General features: G+C 41.1%; 1 protein-coding gene across 10 annotated transcripts in view; it reads left to right on the top strand.

Annotated features, from left to right (window-relative positions):
• The window catches only part of TMCC1 (transmembrane and coiled-coil domain family 1), a 198,709-nt gene that overhangs the window by 158,512 nt on the left and 17,849 nt on the right, over nt 1-22,348 (top strand). The window contains exon 1 of one of the 10 annotated variants that reach the window (XM_084635342.1): nt 785-859. The exons of 8 other annotated variants lie outside the window; for them this stretch is intronic. In XM_084635342.1, the coding sequence (XP_084491468.1) occupies nt 839-859 (21 nt within the window). In that variant the 5' untranslated portion in view covers nt 785-838. Of the gene's footprint in view, nt 1-784; nt 860-6,310; nt 6,424-22,348 lie in introns of those variants that run through there. One more of the 10 variants, XM_084635336.1, reaches the window with a different exon arrangement.

Here is a 22,348-nt window from a genome sequence, read left to right as displayed (position 1 = left end):
TTGGGTTCAAGCAGCCTTGGAAAGAGGCCTCCTCTTGTTACTGTAGTCATATGAGCATCTAATCTCAAAAGTTTTTAAGCTGCATCAAAATTCATGTGCTTTGTTTTCTCAGCCCTCCTCCCTCCACTTTCAGTTCCACTAAGTGACTTCAGCTCAGAGGAAATGCTGCAGGCAGACAAAGACAGCGACTCTTCTTTGGGCCTCCTGAGTCCCTAATTAAATTAGGGCCTCACTAGCTGGAACAGGACTCTGAGGGGGAGGGGAAAGAAGAGGCCTTTTGGAGTATACAAGAACTACGCTCAAGCTGGGGCTTTTTAAGCTAAGTGCTTTCATCACATAAGACCTTCTGAATGATCTCCTCCATAAGATTGCAGAGGCTGTATATTGATTGATTAGCCTTTTCTGTATTTGGCTTGGACGCATGAAACGTTCATGTCCCTGACGTTAGTTAAAGGCTTGATCAAGTCATCTGGCTTCTGCTGAAGTAGTTAAACTGCTGCAAGCAGTGTCTTCCACTGTACATGGCTTCATACTGAGAACAAAGGCAAGAAAGAAGGGGCGGGGGGAAGCATGACAATCGGCAGTGAAGCACTAGACTAGAGAATTCATTGCAGATGTGAGGCTTTACATACAGACTTGCCAGGTTACATCTTGTCAGTGAGTGGAAAGAACCTTTTCAATTTTGTTTATAACGAAGACTTGTTTCTTAGCATTCTTATAAAGATGTTTCAGTACATTTGTGACAGTAGAAATCCATTCTTAATGCCATTGCATAACTAACAAACTTAAAGAAGAAACATGCCCTCACCTTGAATGGGGAATGTGACTGATTTTCTTAATGGAGGTGATACTGAGCCTGGTAGGTTGATTAATTTGTTTAATTTTGCAATAGTCTCTTATTGTTCTGTAAGATTTAGGAAGACTCTCAGATACTATGATGATCGGGATTGAAGAGAGAGTTTTTGGGGGGTTGTTTGCACGTTTTGTTCCTTCATTATGGTGAGTCTAATCCATAGGGATTCCAATGCTCTCCAAACTAGGTTTTTTACCCAGGAAGATTGATCTTTTTCTTGTTGTCCTGTAAGGAAAAACTAAAGTGAGGTGCTACGAAGACACTTAACAGTGACAGGGCAAATCTTCTCACGATTGTCATTTCCTCACATCTGTCTTTCTAGACGTGTTTTACTAACGAGGTTCCATTTGAGAAATGTCTTTGCTGAAAGAATTTTATAACTTTCTCTAACCCAGGCACAGTTTAACTTTTGAAGTGAAAACTCTGTGCAACTTCCACTGACCTTGCTGTGTGTGTGTGATACTGAGCGCACAACAGCGGCGATAGCATCTGCCCTTGTACCAGCTTTAAACCTGAGACTGGATGTATTTGAATTGATTCATATTCTTAGTTGTCCTGTAACACAGTTGAAGGGGTAGGAATCCCACATTTAGTCAAACTACTGGGAGAATACTGTGGATTGCAGCTTTGTAAAATTGTTCTCACTTATGCCTCAGATAAGCTTGTTTTGCAGATGAGAAGAATATCATAATCTGGTAAAGAGCAAGGAGTAGATTTTGTGTTGGCTAGAATACTAGCTTTTTACCCACAGCTTTCCTAGGGTCCCTTCTCTAGGGGCTTGTTTACATGGTGCAGAGGGCTGATTCTTAAATTCCTCTGCTGATGCCATGTGGACCCTGCTGGTGCTCACTAAAGGTACCTTTCAGAGTAACAGCCGTGTTAGTCTGTATTTGCAAAAAGAAAAGGAGTACTTGTGGCACCTTAGAGACTAACCAATTTATTCGAGAAGTGAGCTGTAGCTCACGAAAGCTTATGCTCAAATAAATTGGTTAGTCTCTAAGGTGCCACAAGTACTCCTTTTCTTTTTAAAGGTACCTTGTTTGCATTAATGTAGTCCTGTTTGAAACCTGTGCCAGCAGGATCTACAAAAGGCAATTAGAGGACAGCATGTTCGTGTGCTTTACAAATCGCACCCTCGAGTGCATTTGCTGGCGCTGTATAGGAAACCCCTAGTTTAAATGCTGTACTTCACTTCTTAGAGCAGTGCTTTCTAGTGATCAGAGTGTCTCAGCTTTTCATATCTCTGATCATCTTTTATCATTTACAGTATTTTGAACAACCTGACTAAAGATATTGGAGTTTTTCCAAACTAAGCAAGGAAACAGTAATAAGAACATCAATTTCATGAAATTATTCTTGCATCTTCTATTCTTGAAACCATTTTGATGGCAACACACCTTTCTTATTAACGTTTTATCATGGTTGTGCCTAGACTCAACAAGGTTGGTTCCTTATTCTGCTAGGTGCTGTATAAATGTGTGGTAAATTACACTGCTTTCAATTGTTTGACTACCGAAGCACTGTTGCTGGAAGGAGGGGCTTTGTGGCAATGTAGTGGAGAATGAGGTGAAGTAGTGCAGCCGCAATAATTGTTTCTACCTGTTCAGACTAAGCAAAACCGTTGTAGACTGTGCTGCACAACCAGACCTACAGTAGGGTTGCCAATCCTCCAGGATTGTCCTGGAGTCTCCAAGAGTTTAAGATTAACCTTTAATTGAAGATTGTCATGATGGAATATCCAGGAATACATCCAACCAAAATTGGCAACCCTAACCTACGGTAAAGATCTGCTTCCTAGTGTTGCAATCAACACTTGTAAAACACCCGAGATGGCAGCTGTACGTAGACACACTGTGCTCTACAAGTGTTATACGTTTAGTGTTCCAACCAGTGGGTTTTTGCATGGTATAGACTCCTCCCAGGACTCCATGGCATTGTGTACAAAAGGGGTAGCTATTCCTGTAGGAAGGGGGAATAATAGTGATACCAGTATAAGGCAACTTTATACTGATATGAATGCATCCACAATTGGGCGTTATATCAGTTTAACTATTTCAATAGAAAAATAAGCCGCCTCCAACTGAAATAGTTAATCTAGAGTAAACACTACAGGTAGACAAGGCCTAAGTCGCTTTTCTTTACTAATCCTATTTATTCTCACTGGAGATAATGTTTTTTTAGCTACATTTAAGTTGACTTGATGGCAAGGCAGAAGTAGAAATTGGTTGAAGTTTTACATCTAAACTTTCTGAAAAAGTGTTTTGAGTAACAGAGCTCACCTGTTGTCCAAGTACCTGCTATCATGTATATCATTCTATCTAAGGAAATTCTTGCATTAAGTTGAATATACAGTTGCACAGCAGACACCATTGTTTGAACGCTTGATAGGAATTCTTTCTATGAGGTCATCTTCTTGTGACAATCCCAATTAAAGGTTTGAACTTCCACCAAACAGAAATGAAATAACAAGGAGGCTTTTCATCCAGAAGTTTGCAAGAACCACGTGTCCAGCGGGCCTCCAGTCTTGCGTGCCTGCATTTGTGCACAAAGAGGTTGGGTGCTCGACTACGCTGTGTTGAACCACCCATTCTGAGTCTGGGCTTGAAATAGGTGGCCCATAACATACCATTGCTTTGGGTGCCAACTAATTTTTTCTGACTCAAAATGAGGAATACATGCTAGATAAGCGTTCAACCTGAGAACTAATTTTACAGCAGCTTCTGTGAAGCTGAAGTACCTTTTAACTTCTTTGTAACAATGCTGTCTGTTTTTTTTCCTCTGAATCTCAACAGACTTCCCGCTGCTGCCACCCCAACCTCTCTTTCGGTCTCTGTCCCCTTGCAGGCACTTGATGCTCCTTCCCTGTAGTGCTTGTCTAGTAGCACCATCTCCAATACTAACATAAACATGCATTAAGAGGACATGGCCAACCCTTTTTTTAAAATTTCTCTTTCCTTCAGTTGAAAGCTGAAAGTGAATTTTTCCCCATGTAATGTTTTCCTTCTTGTTGCTGATATGCTGGTCTATTATAGAATTTGCCCCTTAGCTGGGTTGTTGGGTCTCATTTTTATAAACTAATTGTAGATTTTCTTCACAGCACAAAGAATTGCATGGATTTTACAAAACAGCATAAGGGGAAAAGCACAAAGTTGTGTTTTAGCTTGGCTAATATACTCCACGCTTGTATAACTCTGTATCTGCGGGTCAGCAGAGTCGTCCAGAGGATAAGGAGCAGAAAAGAGAAGCAAAAGAGTTGGGAAAAGCTGTATGTCCTTGAGTCCACTGTGACTGCAAATATGCTGCTGTGGCTAACGCAGTGGCAATCTCTTGAAACCTGCTTTTCCTTCCTGTTGGTCCCTAATACAGCTGGAGTCAGGAGCCATTAGCACATACAGGACTGTGGGCTCTTCAGCAGTTCACTGCCTATGCTCAATTAGTCTATCACTGTACATAGCTCAGGCTCAACAGCATGAGTTTCAACCTCATAGAGCCACTAATATGAGCCTCCCACTCCCAGCACTAAGTAGCAGGCTGAGTGACAGACTGGGCCGGGAAGCAGCCACGGAATGGAGATGCAAAGACCAAGAAAGGGGGAATTTTTTTTATAAAGATGAGGCTGGTGTGAGGTTTGGAGGAAGAAAATTGCGGGGGGAGAGAGGGGAGAAATACGATAACAGGGAATGGTGTGAGGGGATATGATAGGAGTGCCTCTTCACCAAACTCTACCGCAGATTGTTTTACATTTTCTGAGCACAATACAAAGAATAGGAGGACTTGTGGCACCTTAGAGACTAACCAATTTATTAGAGCATAAGCTTTCGTGAGCTACAGCTCACTTCCTCAGATGCGAATACAGACTAACACGGCTGCTACTCTGAAACCTGTCAATACAAAGAATGATTGATTAACCTTCACCACACCTCTGTAAGGTAGCATCCCCTTTAGCAGATGGAGAAACTGAGGTGTACAGGATGAAGTGACTTGACAAAGTTTTCTCTGCATCAATGACAGGGCCAGGATTCGAACTCAGTTCTTTCCTCCTGATCTGTGCTTGGCCCACTAGACCAGCAGTTCTCAAACTGTGGGTTGGGACCCCATTTTAATGGGGGTCGCATTAGACTTGCCAAAGCCCGAGCCCCACTGCCCAGGGACGAAGCCCAGGGACCAGGACCAAGCCCAAGCCCCACCACCCAGGGACAAAGCCAAAGCCTGAGGGCTTCAGACCTGGGTGGCGGGGCTCAGTTTACAGGCCCCGCACCTGGGGCTGGGGCTTTGGCCCCCATGCCCAGGGCAGACTCAGGCTTCATTTCCCGCCCATTCCTGGGGTTCTATAGTAATTTTTGTTAGAAAGGGGTCACAGTGCAATGAAGTTTGAGAACCCCTGCACTAGACCATGTTACCTTCATACCGGAGTTTCTTCCTGGTGTGCTGTCATAAGAACATAAGAATGGCCATACTGGATCAGACCAAAGGTCTGTTCAGCCCAGTATCCTGTCTACCGACAGTGGCCAATACCAGGTGCCCCAGAGGGAGTGAACCTAACAGGTAATGATCAAGTGATCTCTCTCTCCTGCCATCCTTCTCCACCCTCTGACAAACAGAGGCTAGGGACACAATTCCTTACCCATCCTGGCTAATAGCTATTAATGGACTTAACCTCCATGAATTTATCCAGTTCTCTTTTAAACCCTGTTGTAGTCCTAGCCTTCACAACCTCCTCAGGCAAGGAGTTCCACAGGTTGACCGTGTGCTGAGTGAAGAACTACTTCCTTTTATTTGTTTTAAACCTGCTGCCCATTAATTTCATTTGGTGGCCCCTAGTTCTTATATTATGGGAACAAGTAAATAACTTTTCCTTATTCACTTTCTCCACACCACTCATGATTGTATATACCTCTATCTATCATATCCTCCCCCCCCCCCCACCCTTAGTCTCCTCTTTTCAAACTAATCTGCTGAAAATTGTTTCAACTGATATTTAATGGTGTGTGTAATTTATACCCTGCTGTGTGGGTGGATATTGGGGGGGTATTTTTTAATCCCAGCTCAGAATTTTCTTGTAAACCCAATATTTTGCACTCCCTCAGGGACACCAGTTATCTTGTTTATACAGCTGATATTTTTACTTTACTACATTGTCCGTTTGTTACCTTTCTCAGTGTTTTTGAGAGTGCTGCATAAATAAAATGTAGTGTAATTAATATAGAATTGAATGCCCTGTAGCTTTAAATCTAACAGTCCCAATGCTTTTGTATGTAAACAAAATGCTCCCAGTGGGCTGGAGGAGAGAAGCATATACTGTGCATGAGTGCTGAGTGTAACTGTTTGCATCAGCAGCACTGGAGGTCTGCACACAGTGATGCTTGTTTTGGCAAAGGCTTTCTGTTTATAAGGCAAGTGTCCAGAGCCCTCTCTCTCTCAGATGTAGGGAGCAGTGTAGTCAGTGTGGGAGACTGTCCAAGCAGTACCTAGCACTGAGGAGGACTTTGCAGATTGGCCATGCAGTGATGTTTATGTGGTGCTGCTGTACCTGTATGTGCTGCGACAAGCACTTCTCCGAGCCGGTGAAGGTGAGAAGATCATGGAACATCCGTGCATCCTATTTGGCTGTTTTATTTAGATCTCCAGTACAGTAGCACTTGACCTCATTTATAGCATTATTCTTGGAAACCCTGTTTTCCTCCAGGCTTGAATGTTACATTCTGTGGTCTGATTTTTATTCGTCTTGGAAGCTGGAAAGTATGGAAAAGGCTTCTGTCTGAGTGAGTGTTTCAATTTATAATCAAGATCAAGTATGTCCTTGCATAGTACAATGAAGTATGAAAGCTAGGGCTAGTAAAAGCAGCCCAGTGTCACAGGGGGTATTTTGATCAGGCATATCTTTAAATATGAATGCATGCTTTGCTTTTTCAGCTGTGTAAAAGGCATTTCCAGGAGGACATAAACATATTGCAGAATCATATCTGACACTAGGCAAAGAAATTGTCATCTGGCTTCTCAGAGTGCCTGGTGACCTTCACAAACAAATGTGCAATTCTTTGGCCTTTATAAGCAGTGTAATCAGGAATCGCCCCCTCCACAAAAGTGTGTTACAGCAAGACCTATTCCCCACTTACATTTATGAGAAATCTAGAGTGGGGGTTGGGAGTCTGATCTTCTATGAAAAATGTATACAAGTTCTTGCCTGGTGGTTCTCTGATCTGCTGTGACTCCAGTGTACAGAAGGAAGGAAGGAGAAACCCAGGAGCCTGACATTTTGGTTTTACCATGTGGGGGAGGAGGGAATATTTTCCTTGGATTTATTACCAGTCCCTAAATACATGATGCACATATTAAGCAGTGGCTAGTGCTGTGTTTGAGGCATATATATATATCTAACCCCACTTATTGCCTAGACCATCATTTTCTTTAAGAGCGACCAGTTCTTGGGAGAGGTACATTTTTCTTTTTCTTACTTGTGTTTGTCCGTCTCTTTAATAAAAGTAACGTAGAGGTGGCTACTGCTGGTACCTGTTAACACAAAAATTGAGAGCTGAAATTGTGCAGGAAGTAGCTTAGGGGGGTGGATTGAGGGCAGGGAAGGGTTTTGTTTACCATTGACACTAGCATTTTATTTGTATTCAGCTTTCAGGGGGAATACCTGCTGGACTACAGTTGGATACATCAGTGTCTGTTCTTAGAGAATGCAACGCCTGGATCTTCTATAAGACTGAAGATTCACACCATATTGCCTTAAGTACAGTTTTAGAATCTGTTGCCATTACTGCCTCTGGTGCACAGTTCCTGCTTGTTCATAGATCCTCTTCTAATATTAGCAACAGTACTTGTTCTTAGCGGGGCCTCCTGAGATGGAGTTCCAAATCTGCCTTTATGTTTGTTGCAGATAGTTTGCAGTAAATATATTGATTTCAGCTTTCCGTTAATATAGTATTTACTAAAAAGAAAAGGAGGACTTGTGGCACCTTAGAGACTAACCAATTTATTAGAGCATAAGCTTTCGTGAGCTACAGCTCACTTCCTCAGATGCATATCGTGGAAACTGCAGCAGGCTTTATATATACACAGAGAATATGAAACAATACCTATTCCCACCCCACTGTCCTGCTGGTAATAGCTTATCTAAAGTGATTTCCAGCACAAATCCAGGTTTTCTCACCCTCCACCCCCCCACACAAATTCACTCTCCTGCTGGTGATAGCCCATCCAAAGTGACAACTCTTTACACAATGTGCATGACAATCAAGCTGGGCTATTTCCTGCATAAATCCAGGTTCTCACATCCCCCCCACCCCCATACACACACAAACTCACTCTCCTGCTGGTAATAGCTCATCCAAACTGACCACTCTTCAAGTTAAAATCCAAGTTAAACCAGAACATCTGGGGGGGGGGGGTAGGAAAAAACAAGAGGAAACAGGCTACCTTGCATAATGACTTAGCCACTCCAAGTCTCTATTTAAGCCTAAATTAATAGTATCCAATTTGCAAATGAATTCCAATTCAGCAGTTTCTCGCTGGAGTCTGGATTTGAAGTTTTTTTGTTTTAAGATAGCGACCTTCATGTCTGTGATCGCGTGACCAGAGAGATTGAAGTGTTCTCCGACTGGTTTATGAATGTTACAATTCTTGACATCTGATTTGTGTCCATTTATTCTTTTACGTAGAGACTGTCCAGTTTGACCAATGTACATGGCAGAGGGGCATTGCTGGCACATGATGGCATATATCACATTGGTGGATGTGCAGGTGAACGAGCCTCTGATAGTGTGGCTGATGTTATTAGGCCCTGTGATGGTGTCCCCTGAATAGATATGTGGGCACAGTTGGCAACGGGCTTTGTTGCAAGGATAAGTTCCTGGGTTAGTGGTTCTGTTGTGTGGTATGTGGTTGTTGGTGAGTATTTGCTTCAGGTTGCGGGGCTGTCTGTAGGCAAGGACTGGCCTGTCTCCCAAGATTTGTGAGAGTGTTGGGTATTACCAGCAGGACAGTGGGGTGGGAATAGGTATTGTTTCATATTCTCTGTGTATATATAAAGCCTGCTGCAGTTTCCACGATATGCATCTGAGGAAGTGAGCTGTAGCTCACGAAAGCTTATGCTCTAATAAATTGGTTAGTCTCTAAGGTGCCACAAGTCCTCCTTTTTCTTTTTGCGAATACAGACTAACACGGCTGCTACTCTGAAACCCATAGTATTTACTGTAGACTTTTAAACAAGTTTCTCCACTGCCTTTCTGTGCTGGAGACTGCCACCTCTTGAATGAAACTTCCTCATTAAATATAGCTTGTCCCTTTCAGGTCTCCAAAGGCATATGTATGTGTATGGCAGCCCAGCAGGAGGTGGCAGGCTTTTCCTTTGTTCTGTAATGGCATATATTAGCTCTCCATTGTCTCTGACTAGCTGAGCGGGTCTTCTCTTTGCGACTTCGTTATCTCATGACTCTAGCATGATGTTAGGGCTTGGCTACACTTACATTTTATAGGTTTCAGAGTAGCAGCCATGTTAGTCTGTATTTGCAAAAAGAAAAGGAGTACTTGTGGCACCTTTAAAATTTTAAATTTGTTAGTCTCTAAGGTGCCACAAGTACTCCTTTTCTTTTTGCATTTTATAGCGCTCTAACTTGCTGGCTCGGGTGTAAAGAATCACCCCTCTGAGTGCAGCAAGTCAGAGCGCTTTAAAGCACTAGTGTAAACAGGCTCCGAGCGCTGGGAGCTAATCCCCTCATGGAGGTGGATTACCAGGAGCACTGGGAAAGCTCTCTCCCAGGGCTGGCGCGCGACCACACTCGCACTTCAAAGCGCAGCCACGGGAGCGTTCCCTCGACATCGCTTTGAAGTTTCCAGTGTAGCCATGCCCTTAGTGTGGCTCCCATACAGCATTTAGAGCTTGAACAACAAACTGCAGATTTTGATAGTAAAGCAACCTCTGCAGTATCCAAACTATTGTGTAGCTTCCTGGCAAATAAGAAATTTGTTGCTGTGCACTCTGTGTGTATTATAAAGGCTTAAAGGAAGGGTTAATGTATTGAGAAACTCTAGATACAACTTCCAAATAATGCAGTGACAGGACACGTGAATCTTCTTGCAGTTTCAAGACATATTTATCTTTTAGTACAAGTGGTTGATTACATGAATCCAGAAATAAGTTTACAGAAAGGCTTTTGGTTACAGTGGAGCTCAGTTAAATGACAGTTATACCTGCAAAAGAAACCACTTCTAAAAATACGTTCTCAGTGTATCAAACAAAAACATGTATGGAAATGTAGTTGCACCCTTCAAAATGACTACTTTATGTCAGAGATGAATTGCAATAGAAAAGATCTGTTAAATGATAACATAACAAGACAAATTAGATTTCAACAGAGAAGACTCCTCTTAAAAGGGGGGAAAACGCTTGTTTTAAGTGTGGTTGTACTGTGTAGAATGATCCTGTAAAAATGACCTTGTGAAGTTGGATATTTATTCTCACTGATTCTATATCCAATTTGCTCACTCATTTTACAAGTCAAATGTAACTTGCAGCCTGCAATCTGAAAACCAAGCTCTGTTCTTTACTGTGCCTTACACATTCACCACTAATATTCTGCATTAGTTTATTCGATAACAGGTTGATGTGTGAGACAAAATAGACTGTACTGGTGTTATACCAATAAAATAAAAACCAGCAGGATCTTATTAAAGGGAAAAAGGCAAAATACCACATTTATTGTGAATACAGAAAGAATCATAGTAAGCAGTTAGTTATAGCTATAACATTCCATTCAATCTCATATTTATTCACACATTCATTCATACAAACACACACACACAGGTTCTGCAAGGTTGTTAGCATAGTTACCAGCCTTAGAATTGCTCATGCCAAGCCACTGGCCAGGTGGCCTGGACATGAGGAGGGAGCAGGGCCTTGTCAGATGCTCATCTGATGCTCCTGGAAGTTGGTTTGCAGAATCAGACCCCAAAGTTCTCACTTTCTAGAGTCCATTTTTATAGGAATTTCTTCCTATACCAGGCTATGGGAATTGCTTCATCATGCTGTTGCTGAATCAATCAGCAGATAGCACATTCCTGACGGCTCCATGCTGCTAGATGTTATCTTGTTCTTTGGTTCTCCCATTCTTGAGGCTGTTGGGTGGATTCCAGTCTGCCCTCCGGGGGGTCCTCTGGTTATTTCCACTTGATGCCTTCTTCAGCCGATGGACACTGGATTCTTAGGCTGGCACCTCCCTGATCATTCAGTTATTATCCACACCAAGCATCCATCCGCATCCATCCACATACATCCTCTAGCTCTATTTTAATCACAATTGTTAATACAACAAAAGGGTGGGGAGTCTCTGGGTGCTGTTTCTGTTGTTACAGAGTATTGCTTTGAGTCTCTCTCTGTGTGAACTGCTTTGAGAACAGACTCTGTCTTAGAATGTACTAACGCAATTAGCAGCTTGCAAGTTTCACACATAGAGGGAGAGAAACAGTACCAAAAACCAAGAGATCTCTTAATTAGTAATACCCTGGAATTTAAACTCTGGGGAATCAAACTCATTTGTGATTTTAATACAGAACTTCTTTAATATGATCCAACACTGGCTCTAACAATAGTAAAAGCTTTGTTTTGTCAGTAAATTAAGCAAATATGACTCTCATACACAGGGGAAACTGGAATGAGAGAAAAGAGTGCCATTTTATGTAGTCATTCTGATGATTATACCCTGTATTTCAAATAAATAGACTTGTTTTCAAGATATCTATCCCTATAATTAAAATTCATCCACCTCCTCTCCTGTTTTTATTAGTGTAACCGCCTGCTCCCTGGACTTCCTGACATCCACATGGTTTCCCTTCAGTCAATTTTATATATATAGCCTTTAGGAACTCCTGTTTCATAGCACATCTATCGGTAGTTTGCCTTAAGACCTGGTTGTGTATGTACCTTTGCACTGTGTGGAAAACCTTGTTAAAAGAATGTCTCCATGAATAATTGACTTTATCAATTTCTGGACCTTCAACCTGTTCTTGCATTGATCCATATATATATATGGCAATGTCTATTACTTTCTCTTCCTCTTTCCTCTCAAAGATCAAGCTCTTTCAGGGCCCTGCACATAATTCTGTCCTCATTTATCTACCTCTATATTCTTGTAATATGTTGCCTATGATGTCAGTCTTAATGTCCCACTTGTCCACCTATCACAAGTGATTTTCTTCCACACGCCTCTTTACATCTGGGAAGTCATTCCTGAATTGATCCACTAAATCATTACTCTATGCATTCAAGACCTTCCTGAAGACCCACTTCTACCGTGACACCTACAAGAAGTCAAACTGGCTGATTGTGTCTTGATGGCGGGGTATTTGGAGGTAGTTTTAATCATTTTTAAAAATGTAAAATGTGTGAATAATCACTTGTTGAACACTTGTATGTTGTGCCCTTTCCTCTCTCCTCAGAGTGAGGACCATGTCTCATCCTATGTCTGTATTGCACCTACATAATAAATATTCACCTTTATCTCATCCCTTTCCACACACCCCACCTGCTTCTGGTTCTTGGGCAGTGGTTGAACCATATGTATTCCTCAGGGAGAATGTGTTTCTTGTCAATCAGCTTTTACCTTTTAGCAGTTAGTAGTGACTGATTCCTAAAAGAGTCCCTTCCAGTCTTAGACCAGAAGAATGGTGACCAAGATACAGGACTTCAGCCAACTGGGTATAAAAGTGAGAAGAATATAGGATCTTGCAAGCGGTACCAGATTTGTAGACCTCAACAATCCAGGGAATAACCAGGGTTACTGGGGGGTGGGCTGGTTGGTTTGTGTGTGTGCGGGGGGGGGGGGGGTGTTTGTGTGTTAGTGCACTAAGTAAAGGTGCAAGAATGTGAAATGTGTTGTGTTGGTTGTGTTGTAACTGACACCACAGTTAATTCTTTCTGATAAGACAGGTCACGGCAGTAGCAACATTAAACATATTTTTTTTCTTTCATTTCACTTACTAATGCTCAAATATTGGTCCTTTTCTGGAACTCTTGTGCGTTGCAGATATATGGAAAATAAAGCTGGTTGCTCTGTCACTTTAACCAGCAAGTTAGATCACGTCTACATTACAAAATTGAACCACTTATTGACTGGGTCAGGACAGCTATATTGTAACTGAAAACTGTTGGGTGAAAATTTTCAAGGTTACCTAAGTCCTATTTTCAAAGTGATTTAGGAGCCTACATCTCACAGTTCATTTAAGTCCTATTAAAAACTTTGCCTATAATGTAGATGGGCAAGTAGTCCTTATGCCCCTGGTTAGTTATATACCTTCGGTCATTCCCCCTTCTGTAAGCTGGTGGTATAAATGTTTACCATGCAGAGATATTGAGGTGTGATTATTGTCTATATAAAGTTTTGATGATGTAACACACCATATACAGTAGAACTGCTTTAGTGGTCATTTTAGTTTCTATGGATAAATTACAAAGCTATTTCCTCTTGGTGCTAAGTTGTTTGTCCCTCATACTTTGTAGTTGGGGCAAGCAAAAGAATCAAATTGGAAGCAATTTTTCTGATTTTTCTTTTTCAAAGATAGGAAAGAACTTCATACCTCCTTGAGGGGCAGTTGGCTGCAGGCAAAAAATGTTACTGATTCTGGGAGGTCCTGTTAATGTCAATTAGACCTGACTGACTAGCTTGAGTATTAAAAATACTAGCAAGACTCTCAAGTCTATGCTTCTGTTCACGTGTCTGATTTAGCAAGCTCTGTCTTTTAGATCTGAATATATTGAGAATTTGAATGTAAAGATCATAATAGGAGTTTCTCAAAACAATTCTTAGATGCTGACTTACCGAAGGCTCCTATGTGTATGTGGAATAGAATGTTATAGTGTAGAGCTGTAAAGAATGTGTGGGGGACTGAACACTCAGCCTTTAGGAACTCCTGTTTCATAGCACATCTGTCGTCAGTTTGCCTTAAGATATAGTTGTGTATGTTCCTTTGCATTGTGTGGAAAACCTTGTTAAAAGAATGTCTCCATGAATAATTCACTTTATCAATTTCTGGACCTTCAACCTGTTCTTGCATTGATCCAGACTTGCATGTTAACAGAAATTTCCTCTATTTACATCTATACTATAGGGCCCCTCCTTGACGTTTATGGAGAATCTAAGAATGATTAAGTCTGTATGTTACATAAACAATGAACCAGAAGGCTGGTGATTGAGAATGTGTGTAGTTCTGCACTGGACAAACAAAGGCTTGTGGTAGGGGGTCCTCTTACCGTTAGAGAAATTTTGTGCAGATTTAATAAGCAGCCTCCAAAAAGCAGATGTAGCATTAAAAAAGTGAAATAAAACGTGGGACTAGAATAGCTCCTTACACTAACAAAGCTGTTCTTCTGTTGTTCACGTGAATATTGTTTACATTAAAATCTAGAAAAGTCACACCTAGTGTGTTGTGCTTTCAGACCAGGGCTGTGTTCAGTTCTGATATTTCACTGTTGCACACATTAATGCACCTTAATTGTACTATTCCATCTGAAGCCAGCCACCTCCATGACATTTTCTGATTATCCTTTTTTGATATCACAGAGCAGCAACACAATGCCTAGCCTGTAGATTGTTGCAACCCTATCCGTCATGGATACCAACTGGGTATCTTCCATGCTCTATCAAAAGGCTAACTGTTGAATAAACGCTGAAGTAGCTAAAGAATTTCTCAGACCACTTCAGGTGAGCCGTAATGTCCCCTCACAGACTATTTGCATTTCTGACATAAAATCTGAGTAGATGGAGCACCAAAGCACAATCTGAAATTTTTTTTCATTCTGATTAATAATAATGCCAAGAAGGCTTCTCACAAAGTGAAATCTTGCAGAAAAACTGCTGCTGCTTCAAGTGATGGTCCCTATTGTAGTCCACTGAGAGGGTTATGCCTGCACACCAAGCGTCCGGAGTCGGAGAATTTGAAAGTAATGTCCACTGGTCCCTGCATGCACCTGGCTCGCCCTACTTTCAAATTCTCCAACTTCGGACACAGTGGAATACAGATAGGGACCACACATTGAAGAACCTCCAATTATAGGTAAATAACCTCCTCTTCCTTCTCTGTGGAATGCAATTGGGACTGAAGAGAAGAGTTTTATTACACAAGTAACCTGACTTCAGTTAGGGTGGAAAATGTAGTAGCCTCAGTGCATATGTCAAAGGCTTCCTGGTGGCTTATAAAGTTTGTTTTACTTTTACTTTTGCATTTGAATGTGGTTATTTGTGCCAGCCTTGCAGAGCTGAGATTAACTGTTTCCATAGATCAGAGGTTTTCAGATTTTTTCGTATTAAGGACAACACAAATAATGTGAACCACACGCTCTTCCTTTCACAATATTATGGAGTATCTTTACTACCATTCACAGTTGCATAACATCCCTGTGGCATATACAGCGATTGCCTGTATGGAAAAGTAATATTAGGAAAGCATTTAATATATTTGAGCGGCTTTTTAATTCAATTTAGCAGTGGCAAATGAGGAAGCACTATGTGATCAGCCAGCTCTCTTCAAACCACCTGTGGTCTGTAGACCACAATTTGAAAACTTCTGCCATGGAGGTTGACCGTTTTTCTTTCTTTCTCACATGTTGTTAATCTTAAAAATGTGATGTCTTTAGGGCTGGTACAATCTTAATCCAAACATTGCTCAACTAAGGGAAGAACCACTTGCTGTAAGGTTTGTGGTAGGTGACTGTCTTCCTTCTGACAGATTTCAGAGTAACAGCCGTGTTAGTCTGTATTCGCAAAAAGAAAAGGAGTACTTGTGGCACCTTAGAGACTGACCAATTTATTTGAGCATGAGCTTTCGTGAGCTACAGCTCACTTCATCGGATGCATACTGTGGAAACTGTCTTCCTTCTGTTGATCACAAATTATATTTAAATGTGTGTGTTGAAGCTGATTTATAGTAATCCCTGATATTTGCATATCTCCTTTCATTCAGAAGGATTACTATGTGCTTTTTCATGTAGTATGTAGTGGGATGATCAAATAGAGATGCACAGTCATATATGGGATAGATGCTATCATTTCTGTCCTATGCTAGGAATGCTGCAAAAACTAATTGGATTTAGTACAGGGCATTGGGGTTAACTCTTCTGTTTTTGCAACAAGTGTTACGGGATTTTCAGCAACCACAAGTTGTCAGGATTTTAGTCTCACATCTAAGGTGAGACTGCACCTCACAAGCACAGCACAGCACTCCCTAGAGCCATACTGGGGTATTGGTTCATTACTGATTCAAAGGGAACAGTGACATCTTCAGAGACCAACACCACTTCATGCGGCACTTGCGGTTTGTTGAATGGATATCTAATACTACCTGTTTTTCGTTAACTGTATGATGTAATTAGTAAGATGTGAAAATTTTGCTTTTTAAGGAACATTGCTTGTCAAAGTAAGAAATGCTAATCTTAAAATGGAACAATGGAAGAGAGCAACTAAAGCTAGATCAGAGAACCATGCCTGGTATATGTTTCATTTTAAACAAACATGAGACCCTTTTATAAAGTGTTGGATCCATGTCATTTCTCAAGCTCGGGGGGGATTTCTCAAGCTCAGAAATGCCTGGAGTGTTGAGATACAGCTGTACCTGTTCTTCCTCTTTAACCTACCTCAGTACAAATAGCCATGTTCTCTGTGTTCTTAGAGGTTAAGATAATATATGGAACATCCAGGAGGTCAGTGTGGCCTCATGGTTAGAGTACTTCTCTGGGATTCAAGAGACTCTTCTATTCCCAGCTCTACCAGTGGACTGCTGGGTGTCCTTGTGCAAGTCACTTTGCCCCTCTGTGCCTCAGTTTCCCCTTCTATAAAATGGGATAACTCTGACCTCATAAAATATCTTGAAAGCTCCAGATAAGAGGTAGGCATTAACATCCTTGGGTCTGAATCCATTTGGAACCTTACAGTTGACCCATGTTCCAACCAGCAGTTAGTACACAGAGAAAAGCAGTAGGTAAACAGAATTTCCTTTTGCCTTGTTTCTACCTTCTGTAGCAGCTGCTTGGGACTGTGAGGAGGTTTAGTCCCATATAGTGACTCATCCATAATACTGCAGACACATGCCACACAGTAACCAGATCAGAATGCAAAAGGAAGTGTCTTAGTCAGGTGATGGCAATGGTAATGACCCTGGCCACAATTGACTACTGATCCTCTACAGCCCTAATAAAAAAAACAGTACATACACATTGATCTTGTGTCTTGCACTGGCCATCTGAAAACACTCTGCCAAAAAATCAGAAAGCTGCTACTGTTTACAATGTCTGTCTAATGCAATCATTTCAGCTTTGCTGGAATTCAGTCATAGCCACTTTTTTCTTGTCCAGGGTACTTTAAATCTTTAAGATGATGAAACCACTCAGTCTATTGGACATCAGTGGTCTTTTGACTAATGTCAGATAACTGATTATTTTAGTACCATATCTTGGCATTTTTGTCCATCTATCCCCACACACCCTGTATGTCTGTCTATGCGAGATTCCCAGGAATGGGACTGCAGCATATCTTTTCCCCTTGTCACTGTAAAAAGCTAATTAAAACCAACTTAAAAACTGAGTTTATATACACAAACCTTACTGTTTCCTGGGGACACCTGCATTTCTAATTGCATGTAGAAAAATGGGCTGTGATTTATACAGGAGGGAAAGATAAATCTGTCTCTTGTAATGAATAAAATATTTTCAAAGAAACAAGTTTTATCAGATTTTATGGTAAAATACTTTGTTCTCTATAAAAGCAAGTAATCTCTTAAGAATAGAATAGTGATTGGTTTTGTTGTCTCCTACTCTCTCATGCTTTGTCTTCATGATTTAAAAAAGGTTTGTTTTTGTTGTTTGGGCTTCGTTGTCATTTTTAAACCCCAGGGTAACAGGTATTAGCTATCCCACTATGTTTAAAAGATACACTACCTTTTTGGCAGTGAAGACTTAGCCGAAAAGTGCTACTCTGAAACCTGTCATTTAAAAGAATGTGTCAACTCAGAGAGGCAGAATGTAATTACTCACACTGAGCATTTGGTTGACAGTTTTAACTACTGCAGAACTTTACCATGGGAGATCTAAAAACAAGTGGTCAGGACCACACTTTTACATCTCCTCTGAAAGACCACAACTCCAGGTGTCCCTACCATGACTCTGAGGCCCTGGTTAAGTAGTGCTAGCTATTGATCTGACCCTAACCACTTTTGCTTTTGGGAATTGATGAGATTACAGCTTGAAGAGGGTGTGGCTACAGACATGAATCTTTAAAGAGCAGTAGGCCGGCGATTCAGTCAAACATGGAAAAGGCTGGTCTTCATAGAATCATAGAATATCAGGGTTGGAAGGGACCTCAGGAGGTCATCTAGTCCAACCCCCTGCTCAAAGCAGGACCAATCCCCAATCATGTACTGCACTGCAGCGGCTCAGCTGCACCACTTTAGTGAGGATGCTCCTGCGCTGATGGGAGCTTCAGCCATCGGCGTAGTTAATCCACCTCCCCTAAAGGCTGTAGCTGTGTCAACAGGAGACATAGTGCTGTCTACACGGGGTTGGAGGTGGGGGTTAGGTCAGTATAACTACATCACTATGGGCTGAGGATTTTTCACAGCCCTGAGCAATGTAGTTATACTGATATAGGTCTGTAGTGTAGACCGGCCAGAGATTTCTTCTCTCCTCTTAATTTTTGTTCCCCTAAAGATGATTACAGATCTCACTTTATTAATGGTTTGACTGCCTCTTAACCATCAGTGGGATCCCAAGAGTCTATACTCTCTCATGTGCTTTGAGGAAAGAAGAGTCTGTCTATTCCTTGTGAATTAGTTAGCTCTTGGCTACTAGGAATTTCAATACCAATCCTCCGATTCTCTCTCCACCTACTGTATATCCATTGTATTAAATGTACTTTAATGAATCTGTTCATTTAGAGAGGGGAAATTTCAACAGGAAATCAGACTCATGACTTCTGTTTTGATCCTATGGTGGTGTGGGGGGTTTTTTGGGGCGGGGAGGGGATACAGTGCAAACACTTCTTGAGTGTTTAGTTGTTGTGAATGTTTATCACGTATGGAGAGATCTTGATCATCAGGAGACATGACTTGTCCAATCTGCTCAGAAACCAGTTATGCACCTTCCCAGAGCTACTCCCAGCAGAGTCATCCTTCCCTTGCAACAGCCAGATCCTCTCTCACCTTCCCATAGTTTTTTTATTCTAAGACGACACTTCTTGGTCATGTTTTCAAAGCTTCAGGCAGAGAGGAGGGAATAGAAGCTGCAATAAACGGCTCCTAAAACCATGTGTGCCCGGAGCGCTGCTGTTACTGGCTTAAAGCCAGCTGCCCTACTTGGAAACAAAGTAAGTCTGGATTTTCAATGAGTCGGCAGGTACCTTTGTGTGTGTGTGAAATGTTCCCACCAAGGTTTATTAAGACGACCCACCACACTGTAAATAAGACTCTGTGTATATATAATCTATAGAAAGACTGCGGGGGAGGAGGGAAAAAAGATTCTTCATAGGCTCTGCGCTGTGGAGTAGATATGTAGAAAAACTCTTGTAGGGGACTAATCCTGGCAATTTAAACAGTGAGGAATTAACAATGAATTAAACCCTTTAGCTAAGGCATCCAGAAGACAATCTCCACCTGCCAGGAGGTAGGAAAAAAAACTGGGGTCATCATGTGGCCCAGTCTCCTTTAATAGTGGGGACAAAACAGCTTTCAGGACATTTCTTGTTTTCATATGCTGCTAAAAGATCATACGAGCCTGTCTGGACTGACTTATTAGGTAGGACATTGGGGAAACACATTTCTGCGATATGAGCAATTGAATGTTAACTCACTTTCAGGTGTTCACATTGAACATATTATATTCCTTCCACAGCATCCCTATAGCATCTAACTAAGGTAGATTTTTCAGTAATCCTACATCATTAGTTTTAGACACCAGAACTCCCCAGTGTTCTGAAGGATATAGGTTTTGCCAAGTGTTTGGGGTTTCTTGACCAAACTAGCTGTAGTACAATAAAAAATCAATTTCATTCCAGAATAGTGTCCACACAGGCAGCTATTCTGGAATATTTTATTCTGCTGTGGCTGTTAGTCAGTTTCCCCATGTAAACAAGGCCTTAAAACCCTAAGGAATCTTGATCAGGCTGGTGAAAAGAAAGCGACCCAACGTTTCACTGGGAAGTTCCACCACTGACCTTCTCTCCATGAAAGAAAACCAACTTGGAGTGTTAGAGAAAGAGGTTGGGGCATTAGAATGATTTAGAGCATCTCCCAGTGGAACCAGCTTACAGTGCACCAAAATCTAGTGAAATTATTTTTATAGTAAAATAGTGTTTAACATCCCATATTGTTTCATAGCATTGAAATGTGCAAATTGCTGTTATGGTTATAGTAAAAGCTCAGCTTGGGGAGAAGCTGATTTGTGAAAAATAACATAATTGTGTTGCTCTCTACAGGTTTGTCTCTTATGTCCTGGATAGATTCCACAACCGCTCACTTTTAGCACCTTATGCTCTTGAGAGACCGTATTAATTTATCGAAGAAATTGATCTCTTTCAGAACCATTATTTTCTGAGAATTTTGCATTAGTTTTCAGTTTTTTATTTTCACATGCACTTGGTATTAGTTTCCCTAATCCAGCAATAAGGGGTAAATCTTTGTGAACAGTTTAATAAAGACTCCTCTCACTGGAGCTGCAAAGCTACTGTATAAGGCAATTGAGAGGAGTGATAAGATCATATCAACACACTGAGTAAGCAGGGCTGTGTTGGTGCTTCTGTAAGAATGTCAAGTGAGAGAAATTGTAAACTGAACCACAACTGCATGTAAAGTATCTGTTGACTCTATCAGGGATCCCGTACAAGGTTCTTGTTCGATATACGGCTTGATGAGGTAATCAGATATCAGAGCTACAGTCCTAAGAAAAGATTGATGAAAATCACGAATTCCAAGTAGAGAAACTTAATTACATACTCTTCCAAAATACATGTAAGCCTGTATCTCAGAGATTTAATATTCTCTGTGTAGTATTGCTAACCTGTGTGCTTTTAGCAGAACAGATTAATACTAACTATTGGTACTGCCTAGAAACCTTTCTTTTTTTTTAAACCAGTATCCCCTCTTGATTACCAAGCAATTTCTATGACTAAGGCTGCTTCAGTCAGTAGCTGATATTTCCACAGTCACCCCAGACGGAAGAATAATATTCCTAGGTTTCCAGCACCCAGAATCCTTTAGAACATAAAATGAAACGTCAAACAATATAACTTCCAAATGTCAGACAAGATTTTGTGTAATAATAAACAGTGAACTTCAGTGCTAGGTTACTAGCAAGTGGCCCTGTTGACCCTGCCCAGCACTAATTTGTGTTATGACAGTGCAGTAGATTGCTGCCTATCTAATGGAGGGTATTTATTACAACTTACTGTATGTATACTGTATTGTGTCAAGGGTATATTAAACTTCATGGAGGGAGGAAATCTATCTCTGAAGCTTCATTCTAATAGATTTTTTTTTTGTGCTTGACAAAGTGCATGTTCTTACAATGAATGCAGGAATGTTTCCTGTGGGGTTTACAGATTGAGATATAAATTGGATTAAAATAATTATCTAAATAGACTAGTGAGGGGCGCTGCCAAGTGTTTAAGACAGTCAGCAGGCTAGTCAGGGAGAAGAGAATGAGCACCATTATGATGTTTGTGATCCATGCTTCGCAAATCTCACAACCTATTTATGTAGAGCTTTAAAGGTCACATGAAGCCCAAAATGCAAGTTTGTTTTTACACCGCTTTAGTCCAGTAGAAATGTTTCACTGATTCTATTTATTCCAGTGGAAGCAGTTTATAAAACATTGTACCAAACACAGCCGTATTGTACTAGTGCATAAGAACCTGATAGTGAAAAAGTCTAGAAACAAAATGTGAAATGGGCTTTTCGTTGTTTGCTTTTCCTGCAGCTTGTATAACAAAGTTTCAAGAATGAGAAAGGAATTAGATTGTTTTAAATGGATGAGTTACCACTGTGTGCCTCCTTTTATACAAATGCTGGACATGAAGGGAGGAGTAAAAGGATGGTTTTTTTCCCTGCCCTGAACCCCAATTCCTGAGTCACATAACCTCGGCCTCAGTGTCCCCATCTCAAAGACGGGGGAAAAAACAAATTGCCTAGTCCAAGGGAAGTGCTCTTTACTTATGTAGCACTTTTAATCTCCAGTATGTGTTACAAATAGACATTATTAGTTGTTAATGACTGATAGGCCAGTTCAGGAATGCTGTGTTAACAATGGCAACTCAGAGCAATTCACTCTTGCAAAAATTTCGTCTGTCCTTTGTTTGAGCTTTCATATTATTCGTGGTTATTTGTTTCTTTACATCCCACCATTTCCTTGTGTTCAAATGACAGACTTCAATAGAAATATGTGGCTTGTAAATTGATACATTCTAGGCACAGAGCATTGGACGGATTACAGTGAGAGCAATGAGAAAGAAAAAGCCT

This window comes from Lepidochelys olivacea (assembly GCF_965140295.1).
Source record: "Lepidochelys olivacea isolate rLepOli2 genome assembly, chromosome: 7".
NCBI lineage: Eukaryota > Metazoa > Chordata > Testudines > Cheloniidae > Lepidochelys > Lepidochelys olivacea.
The sequence above is the reverse complement of the archived record's forward strand: the minus strand, read 5'-3'. Positions and strand labels throughout refer to the sequence as shown.